General features: G+C 43.3%; 1 protein-coding gene across 10 annotated transcripts in view; it reads left to right on the top strand.

Moving 5' to 3' along the window:
* GPAT2 (glycerol-3-phosphate acyltransferase 2, mitochondrial) overlaps window positions 1-18,883 on the top strand; it is a 46,694-nt gene that overhangs the window by 15,014 nt on the left and 12,797 nt on the right. For 8 of the 10 annotated variants that reach the window (XM_089537691.1, XM_089537692.1, XM_089537696.1 and 5 more), the window contains 8 exons: window positions 2,997-3,137; window positions 6,326-6,425; window positions 7,011-7,147; window positions 9,234-9,333; window positions 12,864-13,073; window positions 14,415-14,525; window positions 15,145-15,230; window positions 16,392-16,501. In XM_089537691.1, coding sequence (XP_089393817.1) covers window positions 2,997-3,137; window positions 6,326-6,425; window positions 7,011-7,147; window positions 9,234-9,333; window positions 12,864-13,073; window positions 14,415-14,525; window positions 15,145-15,230; window positions 16,392-16,501 — 995 coding nt within the window. The remainder of the gene's footprint in view (window positions 1-2,996; window positions 3,138-6,325; window positions 6,426-7,010; window positions 7,148-9,233; window positions 9,334-12,863; window positions 13,074-14,414; window positions 14,526-15,144; window positions 15,231-16,391; window positions 16,502-18,883) is intronic. The other 2 variants (XM_089537699.1, XM_089537698.1) reach the window with 1 other exon arrangement.

The raw sequence follows: 18,883 nt of genomic DNA, 5'->3' as shown, positions 1-18,883 counted from the left end.
ATTAGATGTATTCATGAGAAAAGCAACTGGGAGTGGAGAAACTGCTGCTGATCTCTACTGAGATCATCACATCCATCTTTACCCTGACTTGAGCAATAATGCGCCATCTTCTCCATTCCTAAAATACAGGGGATTCCAAAACAATTTTTATCACCTTTCCCAAGAAGTCCTCAGAGTCTCATCCACTCAAATTATCTTAATTGATCCAGAATAATAGCCACCCAGGTCCATAGATATAGCTCCTAATATAGATTTTAACCTCATAGGAAGAAAGGAGCCCTGCTGGTCAGACCAAAAACCTCCTTACTTTTATATTCAGAAAAATTATTCAGTCATGTTGCCTCTGAGCCTGGAGGTTGTGTAGGGTTCACAGCTAGTAGTCTTTGATTGTCAGTTTTTTTTGTTGTTGTTGTGTACCATCAAGTCGTTTTTGATTTGTGGCAGCCCTGAACCAGATCTGCTGGGGGTTTCTTGGCAAGATTTGTTCAAAGGGGGTATGCCATTGCCATCCTGTGAGGCTGAGAGAGTGTGACTTGCCCAAGGTTACCTGATAGGTAACATAGAAGCAGCCCTGCTGGGGAGGACTGCAATTTCTCTCACACTACACAGTTATAACACTTTAATACCACTTAAACTGCCATGACTGGATCCTGTGCTATCCTGAGGTTTGTAGACTGGAGATGCCCTAGAACGCTATGATGTGTCATGGCTTTGCAAAGGCCGTAAAGGCAGAGGTTTTGGAAACGCGGAGTCCCTTTGTTCTCCTCTTGTGTTTGCTTTGCGATCTCAGTGCACTCGATATGTCTGCACATCTGTTTCCCCATCTGCTCGGCGGACCCTGTGTTCCCCTGGTGTTGATGTGAAAATAATGAATTACACCAGGCGATGGTTCAGCTGAGTTGCTGTGATACTGCCAAGCCAGGCGTTGTAGAAAGGGCTTGTTCCCATTAATAGGCAAGCAGTCTCCTCCTGTCTGCTGGTGTCCATCTGCACCTATTTACCACTTTGTTCCTCTTCCACCATTCCCCCCGACCTGGTTTCCTTGCTCTTTATTCCTTCATAACAAGGACAGGGAAAGTATGGCCCATGGAGTGCATTGTGCTGTCCTTTGAGGCTTTCTCTCGATCAGTGGCTCCCAAACATTGGTTTTCCCGGCCAGTCCAAAACATCTGGGTGACCACTGTTTGGGAACCAAAGGTTTCCAGCCTTTGGTCCTCCATTTGTTGCAGACTTCAACTCCCAGAAGCTCGAGCCAACTTTGGACGTTGAAGTCCAAAACATCTGGGTGACTAGTGCTTGGGAACCACTGTTCTAGGCCCATGGTTTCCATTCTTTGGTCCTCCATTTGCTCTGGGCTTCAACTCTCAGAAACTCCAGCCAACTTGGCCAACAGTCAGAATTATGGGAGTTGGAGTCCAAAACATCTGACCAGTGTTTGGGAACCACTGCTTCTGGTCTAAGGAAGGCATTTTCTTTTCTATCGGGAAGGTAACCTGGAAGGAAAACAACCTAGAGAGGGCCCAAAATGTGGTTAATTTGCTCCCAAATCTTCTAAGGTCATGTTAGGGGGGGCAATTCAGACAACTTTTTTGGGGGGTGCAAGAGGGTTTGGCCTTTGAAGGTTCCCTGGGGGATAATATGGTCCCCTAACCTCTGACAATTGGCCATCTCAACTGTATCAACTATTTGCAAGCCTTCCTTTGATGTCTGGTTGCTGAGTTTAGATTATTTGTTTATTTGTTTTATATATATATATATATATATATATATATATATATATACACATATACATATTCATATTCATATTCTGCCCTTCATCTGAGGATCTCAAGATAGTGCACAGGTTGAGCCTCCCTCTCTTGCACACAAAAGAGGAGCTTGTTCAGGCAAAGCCTTTGGGATCTTCTTGGAGACCGAGGGCGTTTTTTGACAAGTGACACAGAAAATGCTTTTGAAATAGGGATTGTGTCCCTTGTGGATGGTTAATGCACCAGAGGAAGTGGGAGAGTAGCTTTAAAATTAAAAAAAAACTTTGTACAGTCTTAGCACTATAGGTTTATTGTTAAGATCTAATAATGCAAGAGCATTAACATCTGTTAATGCAAGGAGCTCCAGCATGGTGTCATGGTTTGAGCATTGGACTATGACTCTGGAGGCCAAGGTTCAAATCCCAGCACGCCCATGGGAACTTAGTGGATAAATTTGGACAAGTTACATACTCTCAGCCTCTGAGGAAGGTGAAGGCAAACCTCCTCTGAACAAATCTTGCCAAGAAAACCCCCTGATAGGTTCGCCTTAGGGTCACCATAAGTCAGAAATGACCTGGAAGTGCACAACAACAAAAATTTAGGATATAAACTTCTATAAGTTATTGTTTTAAACTGAGAAGCATTGACAAATTCATCCATTGTGTGATGATAAGAGGTCTTTCAAATTGTTGATAGTGAGCTACTGTTTCCCATGGTCCATAGGTCCATTTCCTTTTCTTCATTGTCTTCTCTGGTCTACTGTTTTATGCAGTCCTTCAGAAACTTGCAAGGCAGTGAGTTTATTCACTGTGTTCGCCTGGAGTATCAGATGGGATCGGTTGCCTTGAGGGTGTTTAGGTTGTAATTGAAAATTAAGATATGGTTGCCAGACTTCTCGGCACATAATAGGAACATCAAGATTCCAGAGGATAAAGCCATGGCAGTTAAAATGGGATCAAAGTTGTATAATTGTGTACTGTGAAAGACGGTCACACACACACACACACACACACACACACGTATAACACAAGAGTTTGTGGTCGTTTTCTTGTCATTCCTAAGGTGTGTTTTTCCACTCTCAGCAACACCACACTTTTGCTGAGCTGCCAGCTCAAGAATGCAGAAATGGGAATATTCTCAGTAATTTAATTGTAAAGCATTTGGACTTTGCAGTGCCTTTAACCCTGGGACTTTCGTTGAGTGTCTTGCCAAAAGGTTTTTGCTGACGCTCTTTCCCCTTTTTTCTAGAGTACAAGATATTGTGTGTCAGACGGTGCCTCGGGGCGAAGGGGATTCCCCAACGGCCAGCATATCTGTAGCCCAGTGGACCAAGGAAATCCACAGGATCCTTTGCCAGATACAAGCCTCTCTCTCTCCTTTTCTGTTGAGGTATGAAGAACTTGATTCCCTCCCAGGGTGAAATTGTATTTTTGAGTCATTCAAATGCATCTGCACTGGGCATCCTTTTGTCGTTTGTTGTTGACTGCCTTTGAGTTGACCCCAACTCATGGTGACCCTGTGGATGGAGACATCACCATGTCCTTCTGCCCTCCACTGCTCTGCTCAGGTCCTGCAAATTCATACCTGTGACCTCCCGAATAGAGTCTATCCATTCCTCTCTTTCTACATCCCTCCACCTTTGCTAGTATTATTGTCTTTTCCAGTGGTTTTGGCCTTCACACGATGTGTCCAAAGTACGATAGCCTCAGTCTGATCATCTTGGCTTTCAGGGAGAATTCAGTCTTGATATGTTCCTGGATCCATTTGTTTGTCTTTTTTGGCAGTCCACAGCATCCCCAGCACTCTTCTCCAGTACCACATCTCAAATGAATTGATTTTCTTGTCCACTTGCTTCACTGTCCAGCTCTCACATCCATACATAGAGATGGGGAATACAGTGACTTGGATGAGTCTAACTTTAGTGCTCAGTTGTCTATCTTTGCCCTTTAGGAACTTATCTAGTTCTTTTATGGCTGCCCTTCCCATCCCTAGTCGTCTTTTGCTTTCTTGACTGCAGTCTCCATCCTGAATGATGTTTGATCCAAGGTACAGGGACTGTTTTACTATTTTGATTTCCTCATTGTATAGGTTGAATGTATATAGGATTAGGCATCCTAGCAGGGATGAAATGGAAGAGCTGAAGAGCCTTGTTCTGCGGTTATGAAAGAAAAGGGATGGCAGCACTGTGAATAGAGATGTCTGAATGTCATCCGTGGTGTAATATTTCAGTTCGTTGGTCAACAATTACTGCTGGGCCTCTTAGTGGTATTGTTCCCTGAAATGTCTTTGACAACTTCATGGTAGAGAGACATAGATGATCATGAATCTTTCAGTGGCTTGGAAAAATGTTCCAGCCAGAGTCAGCAAACATACAGGGCTGCTTATGTTTTTGTCATGCTGGTCATCTTGCATGTACCGAAAATGGGGGAATTAATGAAGCATTCATGTAGACTAAATGGGCAACTTATGGGCCAGGACTTGGTTGGGAGATGGGCTTTATTTATTGGAATCCATTTTTAAAACAAATCCCACATGTCATCTGATAAGTGGGTTGAGAGATCTTGTAGCACCTTTGAGACTAACTAAAGGAAGAAGTTGGCAACATGAGCTTTTGTAGACTTAAGTCTACTTCCGCAGATGCATTTTGATGTCCCCTTCCCAATAACTGTATTGTATAATTTATATCCTTATTTAAACATTTATATCCTGTCCTGTATCTCAGAATGACATGCAACAAAATCAATTTAAGCTGTTCAAACAATTTCAAATAAGAATAATTGTAAACAGTGGAAAAAGCATATGAAACAGTTTGCTACAGAAAATGTTTTTAAAATTAGTTGAAACAGTTTAAAATGGGGGGAGCAGAGGGAACCTCTGGGCAGCCCCCCAAAAAACTCTTAATTTATTTTTTCCATGATTTTTGGACAATTTTTCACCTCCAAACCAGCTGAATTCGCTTAAAATTGGCTTCAGATCTGCCAGTTTATTTCACCCCCTCCAGACCCCCCAATGTTTTCCAAAACTGCAACCAAAATGGTGGCCAGAAGGGATCCAGTGTTACTTCTGGTGCATTGAAAGACAAAGGTGTGGCCCATTGGGGGAATGCAGGGGGAGAAATTCCCTTTACCTTCTTGTCAATTATCCTTTTGTGGTTTAAGACAATTTAAAACCACGCACATGTGAACATAGAAATAACCCTTTACATGGCCCTTTGTACATCCGCTCCTTGGCTAAGTCTATCCTGTGCTACAGAAAATTCAATTTTTTGAAAATTGGATTGAGAGAGGGAGCGATAATCACGGTTCAGCATCCCTCGAGAAGTGCTTTGAAACTTGCCGATGAGGAGAGGGTTCTTATTAACCCAACACCTTTCATCAGCTTCAAATTAACACACGTTAGGAACTATTAGGGGACAGCAAAGGCAGTGCGGATGCAGTTAGCTTGGAAGAACCGCTGATGAGCTCAGCGGCGCTCTTTCCCTGGCGCTTTCCGAGAAAACAGGGACTGTGTGGGCAGAGGGTGATGATGGGGAACCAATTCTTTGCGCGCAAGTACGTGTGAGAGACAAATCTAACGTCTTTGTACAGGCTTCGGCTAATTTCTTTCCTTTGTTTTTCAAAAGAGTTGGTGCTGTGAAGAGTGTATAAAGGCAGCAGTGTGGTCCTGGAGGGATCTGGCGTTGAATGGCAAGAGGCATCAGTCTAAACCTTGGATTTGGGAATTGTGTCTTCACTAAAGATCGGGATAGGCTGGGGTGGCGATCCCTTTCTGTAGACTAGAAGTCCTGTGCAGTAGATCACTAGCTATAAAATAGATATAATTTCAGTGCTGCTTCCAATATCCTTTGGGTCTCAGCATTCTTCTGCAGGCAGAGTGAGACCTGCTAGGGTTTCTTGGTATGTGTTTTGGAAGGTGGCATGTGTTTTGAGTGCCACAGTGCAATGCACAAAGTATTTGGTTTATATCCTCATGCGCCAGTGTCTGAGGCAGGAGTCACACTGTTGTTGTTAACTGCTGTCAAGTCAGCTTTGACTTATGGTGATCCTATGAGCGAGAGACCACCAAGTCCCCCTATCCCTATAGAGCAGGGATATGGAAAGTATGTCCTGCAGCCCATGTGCCCTCCTCTGGACCCTTTCGTTGCAGTCTCTAAATCCTTCTGATCCCCAAATTTTTGGTTTTTAAAAAAATTGCTTGTTTTATGGGTGATTTTTACACAAAGCAGCCTTCCTAAAACATACAAACATGCCCAAAAATGCCTGCTACAGAGAAATATTTTGATGTGCTGTTATGGAGAGAATACTTGCAGGGAGGCAGTTCCCCTTGTGCTCCCACTCGGTTATCTGCCCTTGCTAACAAAGGCCTCTTAGGAATTACTAGTGAAGTGGGCAGGCTCTTGTTACTCAAGGTTTCCTCATCCAGCTCTTTTCCTTTTTTCGTTCTCTTTCCCTTTCTTTGTTATTTTCCATTTCTCCATCTCTTCCTCCTTCTCCTTCCTTCCTTCCTTCCTTCCTTCCTTCCTTCCTTCCTTCCTTTTCTTTCCTTTTTTTCATTTCTTTTGGCCTTCCTTCCTTCAGGCTTTGCCACTGGGCTCTGCTGAAGCTCCTAAACCAGATGTTCCTCAATGTGATAGTCCACAAAGGGCAGCTGGAAATGGTGCGCAAAGCTGCGCAGGTGGTAAGTAATGTTGGCTTTCTGAGAGGAGGGCAGCTCTCCTGGCAAAAGCGTGTTGGTGACCCTTCAGGAAGGTGGGGAAAGGGACCAAACTTTGGGACCCATTGCCCTAGACTTGGAACTCCCTTCCTAGGGAGGCCAGGATGGTTGCCTCCTGCTTTCTTTTTTCTGTCCAGTGAGGACTTTTCTATATATTCCACCAGGCATTTGGGAAACTGTTTTGTGTAATAGGTTTTCTGTTTTAGTGCTGTACTGTCTTTAGCCTATGCTTTTAAATCCATATTTTTAGCAATATGTAATTTTACATGTATTTCTCTTTATCCTGTAAGCTTCGTTGAGTACCACTTTGGGACAAAGGACAGAGTAAAAATAGTGATTGATTGATTGATTGACAGCAATTAAAAATGTGTGTGTGTGCGTGCCTGTGCCTTCAGGTTGCCTATCGACCTCTTATTTGATGTTAGGAGAAGCATTGGGGTGGTTCTTCTGTTTATGTGAAACATTTACTCTGGATCCCTTTCAGTAAATCCTGTATTTTTGCCATCACTAGAAATTAATCTCTGTTGTGCACGTTTTCCCCATCTCTAGCCTGATGTTCCAATGGTCTTTCTATCAACACATAAGTCGCACCTGGATGGGCTTTTGATCCCATTCCTCCTAGTCTCTCAGGGTTTTGCCATGCCCAGAGTAGCTTGGGACTGCAAAGCCTTCACCCCAAAGTACAGGTAAGTGGGACTTTCACTCTTAGGAAATGAGCTATTCACCATCTTTGTAGGGATTTTACCCCCCCCCCCCTTGATAACTACTGTATATACTTGTGTATAAGTCAACTTCGTGTGTTAGTCGAAGGGCCAAAATTATGGATTTTGATATAATTTATGGTTAAGTCAAGAGTTAGCAGAGGGGGAATGAGGGCATTATTCCTACAAATAAGATTTCTAACCCCCTCCTTCCCATTTTTCTTTCAGTTTCCAAATTTCTAGCATTGCAGTAACTTCAAACTTTGCATGAGTATTTGGAAACACTGTTTAGGCATCCAAAGATAAGGGGCAGGAGGAGCGACCAAGGGAACGTGAACACAGCAAATAGTGTCTCACAGTTTGCAATGCTAGAAAGGAAAATTTCATGGTGAGAAGTGCAGAAACCTTAGTGAGGGGGTAATGCCCTAATCCACCACCTCTGAGTAGCTACGCCTCCTTGTATGTGAAGTGAGGATCTCCGGCATTTGTCAGGATGAAAGTGGCGATTGAAAAAGTTCTGCCATGGCTAGCATTGGCAAACCTGGCCTTTCCCACTTTGGATTTCTTTCACTCGGTTTGCTGCTGGTTTGACTCCTTGCAGAAGCTTCCCTTCTGCTCTTTCTCTCTCTTTTTCCCTCTTTTGCAATTAGCGTGGGTGGTTCTGTCTTGAAAAAGCTTTTACTTCTTCTGCCGACGCGGAGTAGCGTTTGTGTCTAAATGAACCAAATTTCATAAGACTGGTTAAATAACAATATTTTAATAATTTGCGGAGATTTGCATAATATGTTCTTCCGACAATGAGCCTGGAGAATTTTTAGCTTTCCAGGTGGACGGATTAGGACTCTCCCCATCCCAGACTCTGCATACATTGCAAATCAAAAAAGGTAGAAAGTTTCAGATATACTTGATGATTTACCTTGCAAAGAGTTCACAATCCTGCCTTTTTTGTTTTGCTTCTGCTACCTCACATAGCACTAAAAGTGATCCTCCCTGACAGCTGGGAGACATGTTAAGCTTTTCTTTTCAGCTTCTAAGATTTTTGGGAGCCTCCACCTTCATGTTTTCAAGCTAATCGTCCAAACTGGGAGAGAGAAGAGTCCTTTCATTTATGTATTTAAAAAACAGCATGGGAGATTCGTAGGGTGCTAAACAATGTCTCACAGAACAAAACCCACTCCTTCTTTCACAGTGTGTTTTTGGATGCAGAGGATGCACAAACAGAACAGTGGGTTTGGGTTTTGTTTTTGGGTTTTTTGGCATATAGCAAAGTGATTACTTGGACCTCCAAAGGTGGTATTTTTTGGTTGCAAATAGAAAAGGAAAACTTTATTTTCAGATTTTGTTCTCAGTCACCTTACAGCCATGGACAATGAGAACTGGCCTCTCTGTCTGCACAGTTGTAAAACCTCAAAGAGGATGGAGACCTGTGACGTTTCATCTTCCTCTTTAGGAATGTAGCTATCCTACTTTTTCATCTCAACAAGGACTTCTCCTTCTCCCAGCTGAACCCCCTTTATTTGTGGGGATCTCACATGCTAAATCTCACTCACCGCCTCCAAATGTAGGGCTCTTCTAAATGACCTCATAAAGTCTGTGTAGGAGACATTACTTTTTAAATCTTAACATTGGATTTATGGGGTGCATTTCAGATCTCACTTGGTGAGATCATCGCGCATGGTTTTCTTCATCCAAACCTACCACCAACTGCCCAAAGTCCACCATCACTAAACAGCTATTGTCAGGGCAGATGCAAAGTGGCTGAATGTATAACTACTGTGAGCACACTAGCGTTCCAAGAGGCCTGTGCATTTCAACTATTTCATTTGTTTTAATTAAACAGAAGGCAAATTAAGAAGTTGGCCAGATTTCTTGGCCAGATTTCTCCAGGTTTGCTTTGCCATTGCCTTCCTCTGAGGCTTGAGGGAGTGTGGTTTCCATGGCTGAGCAGAGAAGAATTTGAACTCAGGTCTCCCAGCATCCTAGTCCAGCGCTCAAACCATGATCCCATACTGGATGAATGTAGCTACCCTTGCTTTTTTAAAAATTAACTTCCTTATTCTTCTTTCTTCAGGGCAATGTTGACTCACTTAGGAGGTGTGTTTCTTCCCGAAGGAGTGGAGCAGACACAGGATGGCAAACAGGGAACACTCTCCAAAGCGGTTGTAGCTTCAGTAAGTTGATCATTTTGTTTTGGGAAGAGTGCGGAATGCAGATAAATGTTGGTTGTGAGTGCACAGTGGCTGCCATAGCTTTGCTTTGCTCTTACTAGGTATTATTATTATTATTATTATTATTATTATTATTATTATGCTTCATTTATATAGCACTAATGATGGATAGTGCCAAAAAACATGAGTATCTATAGAAAAAAGAAACAAGAGGAAGATGCAGAAAGTACAGCGCTCTTAATGTGAAATTGGGTTTTTTGGGGGGTTGGCATTAAGTACATCTTTATTGCAAGTCACACTCTCTCAGCCTCAGGGGAAGGCAATGACAAACCTCTTCTGAACAAACCGTGCCAAGAAAACCCCATGGTAGGTTTGTCATAGGGTTTTCCCATCCATTAGTAAACTCTTTCCAGCCAGGTGTGTGTTTATATGTATGGTAGTTTCAGGCAAAGAAAAGGACTTCAGGCGACGCATCGTGGGAGATCCATGACAAGATCTCCTTTAACCCTGAGGCTGACTCCGGATGGTGGACACCTCTAACACATCCTCAGGGAGAGACGGAGCAAACTGGAGGCTAATCTCTGCTTATCTCTCCTTTCGCAGCCAGCAGCTCCCTTGGGGTTGAGAGAGGCTAGGGCTGGCTCCATGGTTTGCTGCTAAAGGAGAGAACAAGGCCCAGCAATTCCGCTTCTCTGTCCATTTGTTTAGGATTTGTTCCAGCTTTCTCTCCCTGTCTCTTGGGGAAGGCTCACAGTTCTCAGGACCTGGTTTATGAAGGATACAAGCCATGTCGAAAGCTCCGGCTCCCCCGTGCGAATGGATTTGTCTCTGCTACTCCTCTGTAGCATCTCAGGACCTTCTCAGGGCTTAATCCATTCCTGCTTGCCCCTGTTGCTGTTGTTGGCTGCCTTCAAGTTGACCCCAATCCATGGTGACCCTGTGGATGAGACATCTCCAGGTCCTGCAAATTCACACCCGTGGCCTCCTTAATAGAGTCCATCCATCTTGCATGTGGTCTTCCTCTTTTCCTACATCCCTCCACCTTTCCTAGCATTATGGTCTTTTCATTGAGTCATGCCTTCTCATGATATGGCCAACATAGGACAGCTTCATTTTCATCATCTTGGCTTCCAGGCTTGATCTGTTCTAGGACTCATTTGCTTGTTTTCTTGGCTGTCCAAGGTATCCTCAGTCTTCTTCTCCAGCACCACATCTCAAATGTTTTATTTGGCTTTCTTCACTGTCCAGCTCTCGCATCTGTACATGGTGATGGGGAATATAACGGCTTGGGCGATTGCCTCTGGCTCTATCCCATTTGATCTTCTCCGGATTGAATCCATTCCTGTCTGCCCTGGGCTCTTCCTCTATTTCTGCCTGGCCCTATTTGACTGTTTAACAGACCAGCCTCACTTTTATATCCTTTCTCCCTTAGCTCCTCATTCTAAAGTCTCTGATCGGTTGGCTCTTCCCAGGCTTGTCCTTCTACTCTGGGCATAAATTCCTTCTGGGCTTAAATTTAGTTGGATTTGTGTGTGTAAAGACATGGCCAAATAGGTGGTTAGCTCTCCAGCGGGCATTTTGGGAAGGGGAAAAGTACACACACACACACACACACACTGCAGAGTCCTGAGGACTGCATGTGGCCCATGGGCAACACTTTCCCATCTATGTGGCCAATTTCTTTCTTTCGGGTAGTCTCAAAGGTGCTACAAGATTACTTTCCCATCTAGGCACCATTGCCCTCCATTTATAACTCTGTCATGTTTCCCCACATTTCCTTTTCTCTTCTTTCCACACATTAAAAAAAAAGTTAAGAACAAAAAGTCAGGATAGATGCGCACTTTGTCTTGATGCCCGGGGCATTCATCGGGAAGCAGGCAGAGAAAGAAAGCGCTCGCTTTCCCTCCAGTTTGCCTCTTGTCCAAGCGTCCAGTGCTGTTTTTCATGCGTTGCCTTCTTCGGCAAAGCATAAAAAGACAGCTTGATCCTTTTTGCTTTGACTGGGGGAAGCGGACCTGGAGCCCCGACGAGGCTCTCTGCCTCAGCCAGAAAATGATAATTGCATTTGTAAATTGTGGTTATAATTTCCTCCTTCTCTGCCAGACACCTTGGAGAAAGCTGCACAAACAGAGCTACCCACTCACAGCATTAGCAGCAGCCAAGACTTCCGCTGCGCTTCAGAGCCTCGCGGATGTTGGCAGCTTCCATGCGGCAACAGGCTGCTCCATCTCAGCTGCACATTGGTGGGCTCCCCGGGTTGCGTGTGTTGTTGCAAGTTCTCCATCACTTCAATTTAATGGATCAGGTGTTTTCCTTCCCATTTGCTTGGCCATTAAGTGATGAAGGCTTGCTCCCAGAGCTGGGTGTAATACAACGCTGGAGGGAAAGTCCAACTCGTACTCAAAAAGCAGCTGTTGAGATTTCTCTGGGAGGCAACCAGAAAGGGATGAACCTGACCCTGCAAATGTACTGCTTCTGAAAATGGAATTCAGCTGCTATGGCTAATGCCCTCCTCTAGTTTAGATCAGGCCCTTAGATGGAGATGAAATTCTTTGCTTATTTTGTTTTTGAAGGGAGCAGTGAGAAATTTTAGGAATTTTGACCCCGCTGTACGAAAGTCTTTGAAAACTACAAAAGGCTTTGGGGACTATTTTTAATTTGGGACTTATTCAGTGCAAAATTTGGAGACGGGGGTGGGAGAGAAATATGTGAAGTCGAAGGCTTTCGTGGCCAGCACCCATAGTTTTTTGTGGGTGTTTTGGGGCTATATGGCCATGTTCTAGAAGAGTTTGTTTCTGATGTTTTACCAGCACCTGTGGCTGGTATCTTCAGAGAAGATCTCTGAAACAAACTCTTCTAGAACATGGCCACATAGCCCGAAAAACCCACAAAAAAACAAAAGACATATGACTGTGTTAGTCACCGACCTGCATTTTGTCAAGATGTTGTTGGTGTTGTTCTGAACCTCCATGCCATCTTAACTGGAATATTATTGTATGCAACTGAGATCCCATTTGAATGTAAATAAAAATTTAATGTGGCTTAATTAGCGTATATACTCGACTATAAATTGACCTCGTGTATGAGTCAAGGGCAAGTTTTGGGGCCAAAATTATGGATTTTGATATGAGCCATGAATAAGTCGAGGGTGAAGCCTATGCAATAAAGAATCTAAAGGATGAAGCAAAGGAAAACAATGTCAAAGAACTTACAAAATTCTGGCAGACATAACAGTTTGTTTTCATCCTAAAGGCTGGATGGATGAGAGAGTAGAGGGGAGTCAGTGCTTCCAGGACAGATGATACTCTTGCCTTTTACAGGGTATGATTCCTTTTTAATAAGAATTAAAGTACAATACTTATATTGATCCCTGGATAAGTCAACTCAGGTATTTTGGGGTCAATGCTTTGTAAATAGAGAGTATTATTTTTTAAAGGAGATTTCTCTGCTTCCTCACTTGGTTCTTCTGCAGCCCAGGAAAGGGATGCTTGTACCTGATGCCATCATTTGTCTGTTTTCTTCTATCCCAACAGTATGTTGGGGAACTGCTGAAGAGCAGACAGCCTCTCTTGATCTTCTTGGAAGAAACCTTCTCTGGAGTGTTGCAGCTCTCTGCCTCCAGCAAGGAATGGCTGAGTCTGGTAGTCCATGCTTTCCACAGTGGCACCATTCCCAATGTTTTGGTTGTGCCGGTTGGAGTCTCCTATGATGTGGCTCCTGATTTGGGTCACAGGGGACAAGAGGTAAGAACTGCGGTGGCCGGGTCCGGATGAAGTCTGAGAATAAATTTTTGTACCCCCCCTCCCCCCATCAGATGGGGTAAATGTGCCAGGAGGTTGCGAGAGTTTTCATATTTGTTTTCATAGGTTTATGGTTCCTTCTTACCAATATTCAAGTGTGATGGATGGATTGTGCGGCCTGTTGACTTATGGCGGCCACATGAATTTCCAATTTTCTTAGGAAAGCAAGCTTCAGAAGTGGTTTGCAAGTTCCTTCCTCTGAAATAGAGCCTCCAGCACTTGATGTTGAGCAAGTCACACTTTCTCCTCCTCAGAGGAAAGAAAGGGCAAACCTCCTCTGAAGAAATCTTGCCAAAAAAAAAAACCCTGTGACAGATTCATTTTAGGATTGCCATAAACTGGAAATGAGTTGAAAGCACACAACAACAACCACAACAACAACAAAATGCACACACCAAGGAATGAGCCTAGGCTAGAATCTCTGATCCTCTTCTACATGAGTTTTTATTATACAATCCAAATTTACATCATAAATACCTTGTACCCATCCTATGATCAGTATTGGGAATGATGAAAGCCTAAATGTGCAAAGATGCTGAGGAAGTAGATCATTTCTCATGCTGGAGGGGTCTGATATGAAATGGAAAATGAATAACCAAGTGTAAAGTTTATTTGTATGCATTTCTGTATGCATGTATTATTACATATTTATTTAATTTATAATCTGGCTTTCTTCCCATATGGGACCCAAGGCAGCTCGCAATATAAATTGAAGCAACAAAGAGTGGGGGGAAATGAATAATACAAAGTTTAAGTTTCTCAAAGGAGAGAATGAGCCAGAGATGTTTATTGAGGTATGGTAACCATTCATTTTTGTAAATTCATCTGACTTCCTGTGAACCCTGGAGTTTCATCAATGTGTTGCAAAAAATTAGTACTGAATCATTGATATTTTAGATATTGAAAATCTAGAATGGTTTACTTGCAAGCGAGGGAAGAAAAATCTATTTAGACTGGGCTGAACGACTGATGGTAGCACCAGAGTTTTTCCAAAATGCAATGCCATCTTTTTGTGTTGCGGTGGTCTATTTCTGCCTCTCCTTTTGTCTTGTTTTTTTCTGGAAGTAAACTCATAAATTTGAAAAAAGATTGTACTTAATAGGGAGGGCAGATTTGCTGGTGCTTTTTTTTAACAGGAACATTTTAAAAGGTGTTTGCCCACCCACGGCCGAAAGCAGCGCAGTCCATTTCTCCACCTTTGGCTCTGCAGACAGACTAAATTAAGACAGAGTAAGCTCCCTCCAGCAACGCTCAACACCTTTAATGTTCATTTTGTTTTGCCAGAGTCCTGCTCAGACGATTAGTCTCTGGACGTCCCTCTGGACCGTCTGCCGAGCCGTATATCGCCGACTGGGCTGCGTCCGGATTGATTTTGCTCAACCTGTCTCTTTGCAAGTATGGAGGTTTTCCACTTCAGAATTCATAGAATCATAGGAGTTTATCACACAAAGGAGATTGGGAGTTTATCCCATGAATATCCGTGAAAAATCGTGTAATTATGTGTAACGATTTCACACGACGTCACACAAAACCCGCCATTAAAGCGGTCCCAAAGAAGCATTAATGCGCACCTTTTTACTTTGGGGATTTCAGTGACGATGCATTTCCAATATCATTTTATTTGTGCAATTGCATGTGATAATCATGCAATTACTTGCCATTTTTGCTTTGTTAGTGAGATACTTTCAATGCGTTAATCTCTCAGCAAGAGCGGGTATTGTATGGCCCTCCGGGATCTCTTGGACTGCAGCTCCCAGTATTCTTCATCCTTGTCTTTGTTGACTGGGGCTAATGGGAGCTGCAGTCTAATGACATCAGAGGGCTACACTATTCATGTTCCTACTCTACAGCAGTTGATCTCAACATTTGGTCCTCCACAAGTTTTCAACTTCAGCTCCCAGTTTCCTTGATTATTAGCTAATCTGTGTGAGGTTTCTGGGAGCGTAAGCCCAGAATTGCTATTCTCTTGGAATGGGTGGCCTTTTTAAACTTACTTATATTCCTTTCGTCCTAGGAGTATGTCACCAACAACCTCTCCAGAAAGAAATGCATCGGAAGACACTTGAAGGAACTTCTCCTACCAGAAATACTTGGCAAAAGGTAACAATGCTCTGGAATTGCGGTAGCCTATTATCCCATGACCCCAGATGTTAAGCGATGTTGAAGCCAAATTTCACCTTCAGTATTACTCTTACAAGGAAACTGAAATTATTTTTAGAAGCTGGGTTTGTCAGCAAGCGATTCTGTGGACTTTGTCCTCGAAGAATGAAGATGAGGCAACTATTAGCCCTTTTTGCAACTGGTTAGTTCCAAAGAATTAGGTGGTTACTTGTGCAAAAGTCTAGAATTTTTAGTAAAAAAATATCAACCCCAAAAATCTAGGTTGACTTAAATTTAAACTTTTGTCTTATACAGTCGGCCCTTCTTATACACAGATTTTTTATACACGGATTCAAGCATACACGGTTTGAAAATGTTCCAAAAAAGTATAAATTTACCTTGATGTTCCATTTTTTATTAGGGACACCATTTTGCTATGTCATTATACTTAATGGGACTTGAGCATACACAGATTTTGTTATACACGGGGGATCTTGGAACCATACCCCAGCGTATAACAAGGATCCACTGTATTTGGCATTTGTACATTTATGATTACTCCACACTGCTAGTGTTGTTTTGTACTTTCAAGTCGTTTCCAACTTATGGTGAACCTATTCTGGGGCTTTCTTGGCAAGGCTTGTTCAGAGGAGGTTTGCCATTGCCTTTCCTGAGGCTGAGAGAGTGTGACTTGCCCAAGGTCACCCAGTAGGTTTCATCGCTGAGCTGGGCATTGAATACCAATGCTCAAACCACTATGCCACTGGATCTTTTCCAGGATTTTTGTGTATAGAGGTTAAAGTGCTGGACGAGGACCAAATTCAAATCTCTCCCTGTATTAAATTCTGGTGGTGGGGAATGCAATACAGTCAGCCCTTCTTATACATGGATTTTTTAATACACGGATTCAAGCATACACGGTTTGAAAATGTTCAAAAAGAGTATAAATGTCAAATATCAAACTTTGATTTTCCATTTTTTAGAAGGGACACCATTTTGCTATGTCATTATATTTAATGGGACTTGAGCATACACGGATTTTGTTATACACGAGGGATCTTGGAACCAAACCCCAGCGTATAACAAGGGTCCACTGTACTTGCAATGCTAATTTTAAAACGGGTCCCTTACTTACCCGTCTTTCCCTGTCCTGTTTGTTAGTTCCAGCAAGATGGATTGTGAGAAGCTGCAGCATTGGCCAACAGGCTTCCAGGACGAAGGAGCCAAGCAAGAAATCTTGGTTGACAACCTGAGCCTGCACTCTTTGATCGGTAGGTGCTTTCTTTGTCCGGAGCGGATGCATAACTTTTGGAAGGATGTCAGTGGAAATTCCTAGGCTGGTAAATCTTGCTTGATTTATAATGTATGAGAGAAGAGGTAAATGGCCAAGGTGAAGGGAGGAGAAGGCAAAATGACCAAACTTTTTTTTGTGACCCTCAATTGTTTCTGACTATCTAGACCCAAAAGCAAAAGGAGGGGAAATGGTCTGTCCTGGAAACGTCATGGCCCCAAAATGCGGGGAAATGACCTCTTCTGGGAACCTCCAGGTGCAACGATTTACCATTTAAACAGGTTCAGGCCTCTGTCTCCATATGTGTTTTTGTGCCTGTATTCCATCATGTTTAACAGCCCATTCAAAGTAGCGTTCTAAGCTGCCAACTTGGATCAGCTCACTCTTATTTTTAATGAGTGAACAAAGCAGAAGCCAAAGCGTTTTGTTAATTCGTTTATAAAATTCCGTTAATCACTCTGAGGAAAAAAACAAAAACACGATTAACCGCATCCTTCTGGGATCCAGAGCAAACTTGTCAGAAGTGCTGTTTCTGTACGTATCTAAAACTTATATACGTATATAAATGTTTGTGTATGTGTGTGATTAACAAGCAAACCAACAGTGCTTCTCCCAAGTTTGTCCTAGATCCCAGAAGGATGTACAGTCACCCCTCCTAACTCATGGATCTGAGATCCAAGACCTCAAAATCCGCAGAGGGGCGACCTCCGTTATTTTCAATGGTGCGCATGCCCCACTCAAGCCTATGGGGCTTGAATATGCATGAGTTTCTGTATTTGTGGGGTGATCCAGAACGGATCCCCGTGAAAATGAAGGGCCAACTGTAGTTAATTTCTCTCTCACGCACACATACACAATTACTTAACAAACAGTAATGTGTAGGGAGGGGGTTCCCTGCTTAACCCCGGCCCTGGCACATTTTGTCTCCAGTGTCTTTCTGTTGTGCTGTTCATGGTGCATGTGGCTGCTGGCTGTGTGCGCTGCTCGTTTGGCTGATGCACCATCTGGGGCCCTGTCTGCGTTTCGGAGGCACAGAGAAGGAGACCGCTTCTTTGTCAGGACCACGGACATCCTGCAGACAGACGCCCACGGGCAAGCTGTTTGTTTCTTGCTCTGTCAGGCTGGTTGAGGAAACGGCAAGAGCTGCAGATGTGGCTTTGGCACTGAGAGCGGGAGGCAGAAGTGGTCGGAGTGGGCCCTGTTTGGACTTCTGGTCCCAAGCATTTCAGACAACGAAGACTCAACCTGTATATTTCAGTATAGCTTTAATGGACTCCTTCCACTTCATCAGATACAACTAGATCAGTGGTTCTCATTCTTCCTAATGCCGCGACCCTTTAATACAGTTCCTCATGTTGTGGTGACCCCCAGCCATAAAATTGTGATGTCTCGCTTCCTAAGACCATTGGAAATATGTGTTTTCTGATGGTCTTAGGCGACCCCTGTGAAAAGGTGGTCTCACCCCCAAAGGGGTTGCAACCCACAGGTTGAGAACTGCTGAACTAGATGAAACCTAGCATCTATGTACATGAACCCTAGATAAAATGTCAGTGACAGTTTATGCCCAGAATGGAGACTACCGTCAAGAAATTAGAAGAAGGCTGGGATTGGGAAGGGCAGCTATGAAAGAAATGGACAAGATCCTAAAGTGCAAAGAGCAGACACCTCCAAGACAAGGGGGTCTTGGAGATATCTCATCCATAGAGTTGCCATGAGTTGAGGTTGACTCGAGGGCAGTTAATAACAACTCTGAACTAAAAAGAGCTGTATTGGGAAAAACAGAGATGAATCAAAGACATATTAAGTAACAGAACCTGAAATGAGTGCTAAGACAGGGATGAGCAACTATAATGGTGTTGTTGTTACATGCCATCAAGAAGACTTTGACTTTATGGTGTCCTTATGAATGAGAAACTTCCAAAGAGATCCTGCTGAGAACAGCCCTGCTCAGGTCTTCCAAACTCGAGGACATGGCCTTGACTGAGTCAGTCCATCTATATCGTGGTATTCTTCCTTTCCTATAGCCTTGAACTTTGTATTATGTGCCATTGACTGGGCTGCAACCTATGGCAACCTTGCAAAGGAAAGATCTCAAATCCTCCGGTTATCAGCAGTTCACCTCAATTCTTGCAAACTCGTGGATTCATTTCGTTTGGAGCTAATCCTCCTGTACCAATGTTTCCTACTGCCTTCCACCTTACCAAACAAATCGCAGATAAATTCCACCAAGAAGCAAATCGCCTTTGGTTTATTTAATTCCACACAGCCGCAGCCTCCCAGGTTGCATAAAAGATGTGGCTCACATGTCAAGGTGTGTTTTTCCCCCTCCGTTTATTGCTGTTCTCTCAAGTGTGAATGTAAC

This window comes from Sceloporus occidentalis, unplaced genomic scaffold, assembly GCF_023333645.1.
Source record: "Sceloporus occidentalis isolate IW3139 unplaced genomic scaffold, rSceOcc1.0.p SCAF_9, whole genome shotgun sequence".
Lineage (NCBI taxonomy): Eukaryota > Metazoa > Chordata > Lepidosauria > Squamata > Phrynosomatidae > Sceloporus > Sceloporus occidentalis.
This window is presented reverse-complemented; position numbering and strand designations above follow the sequence as displayed.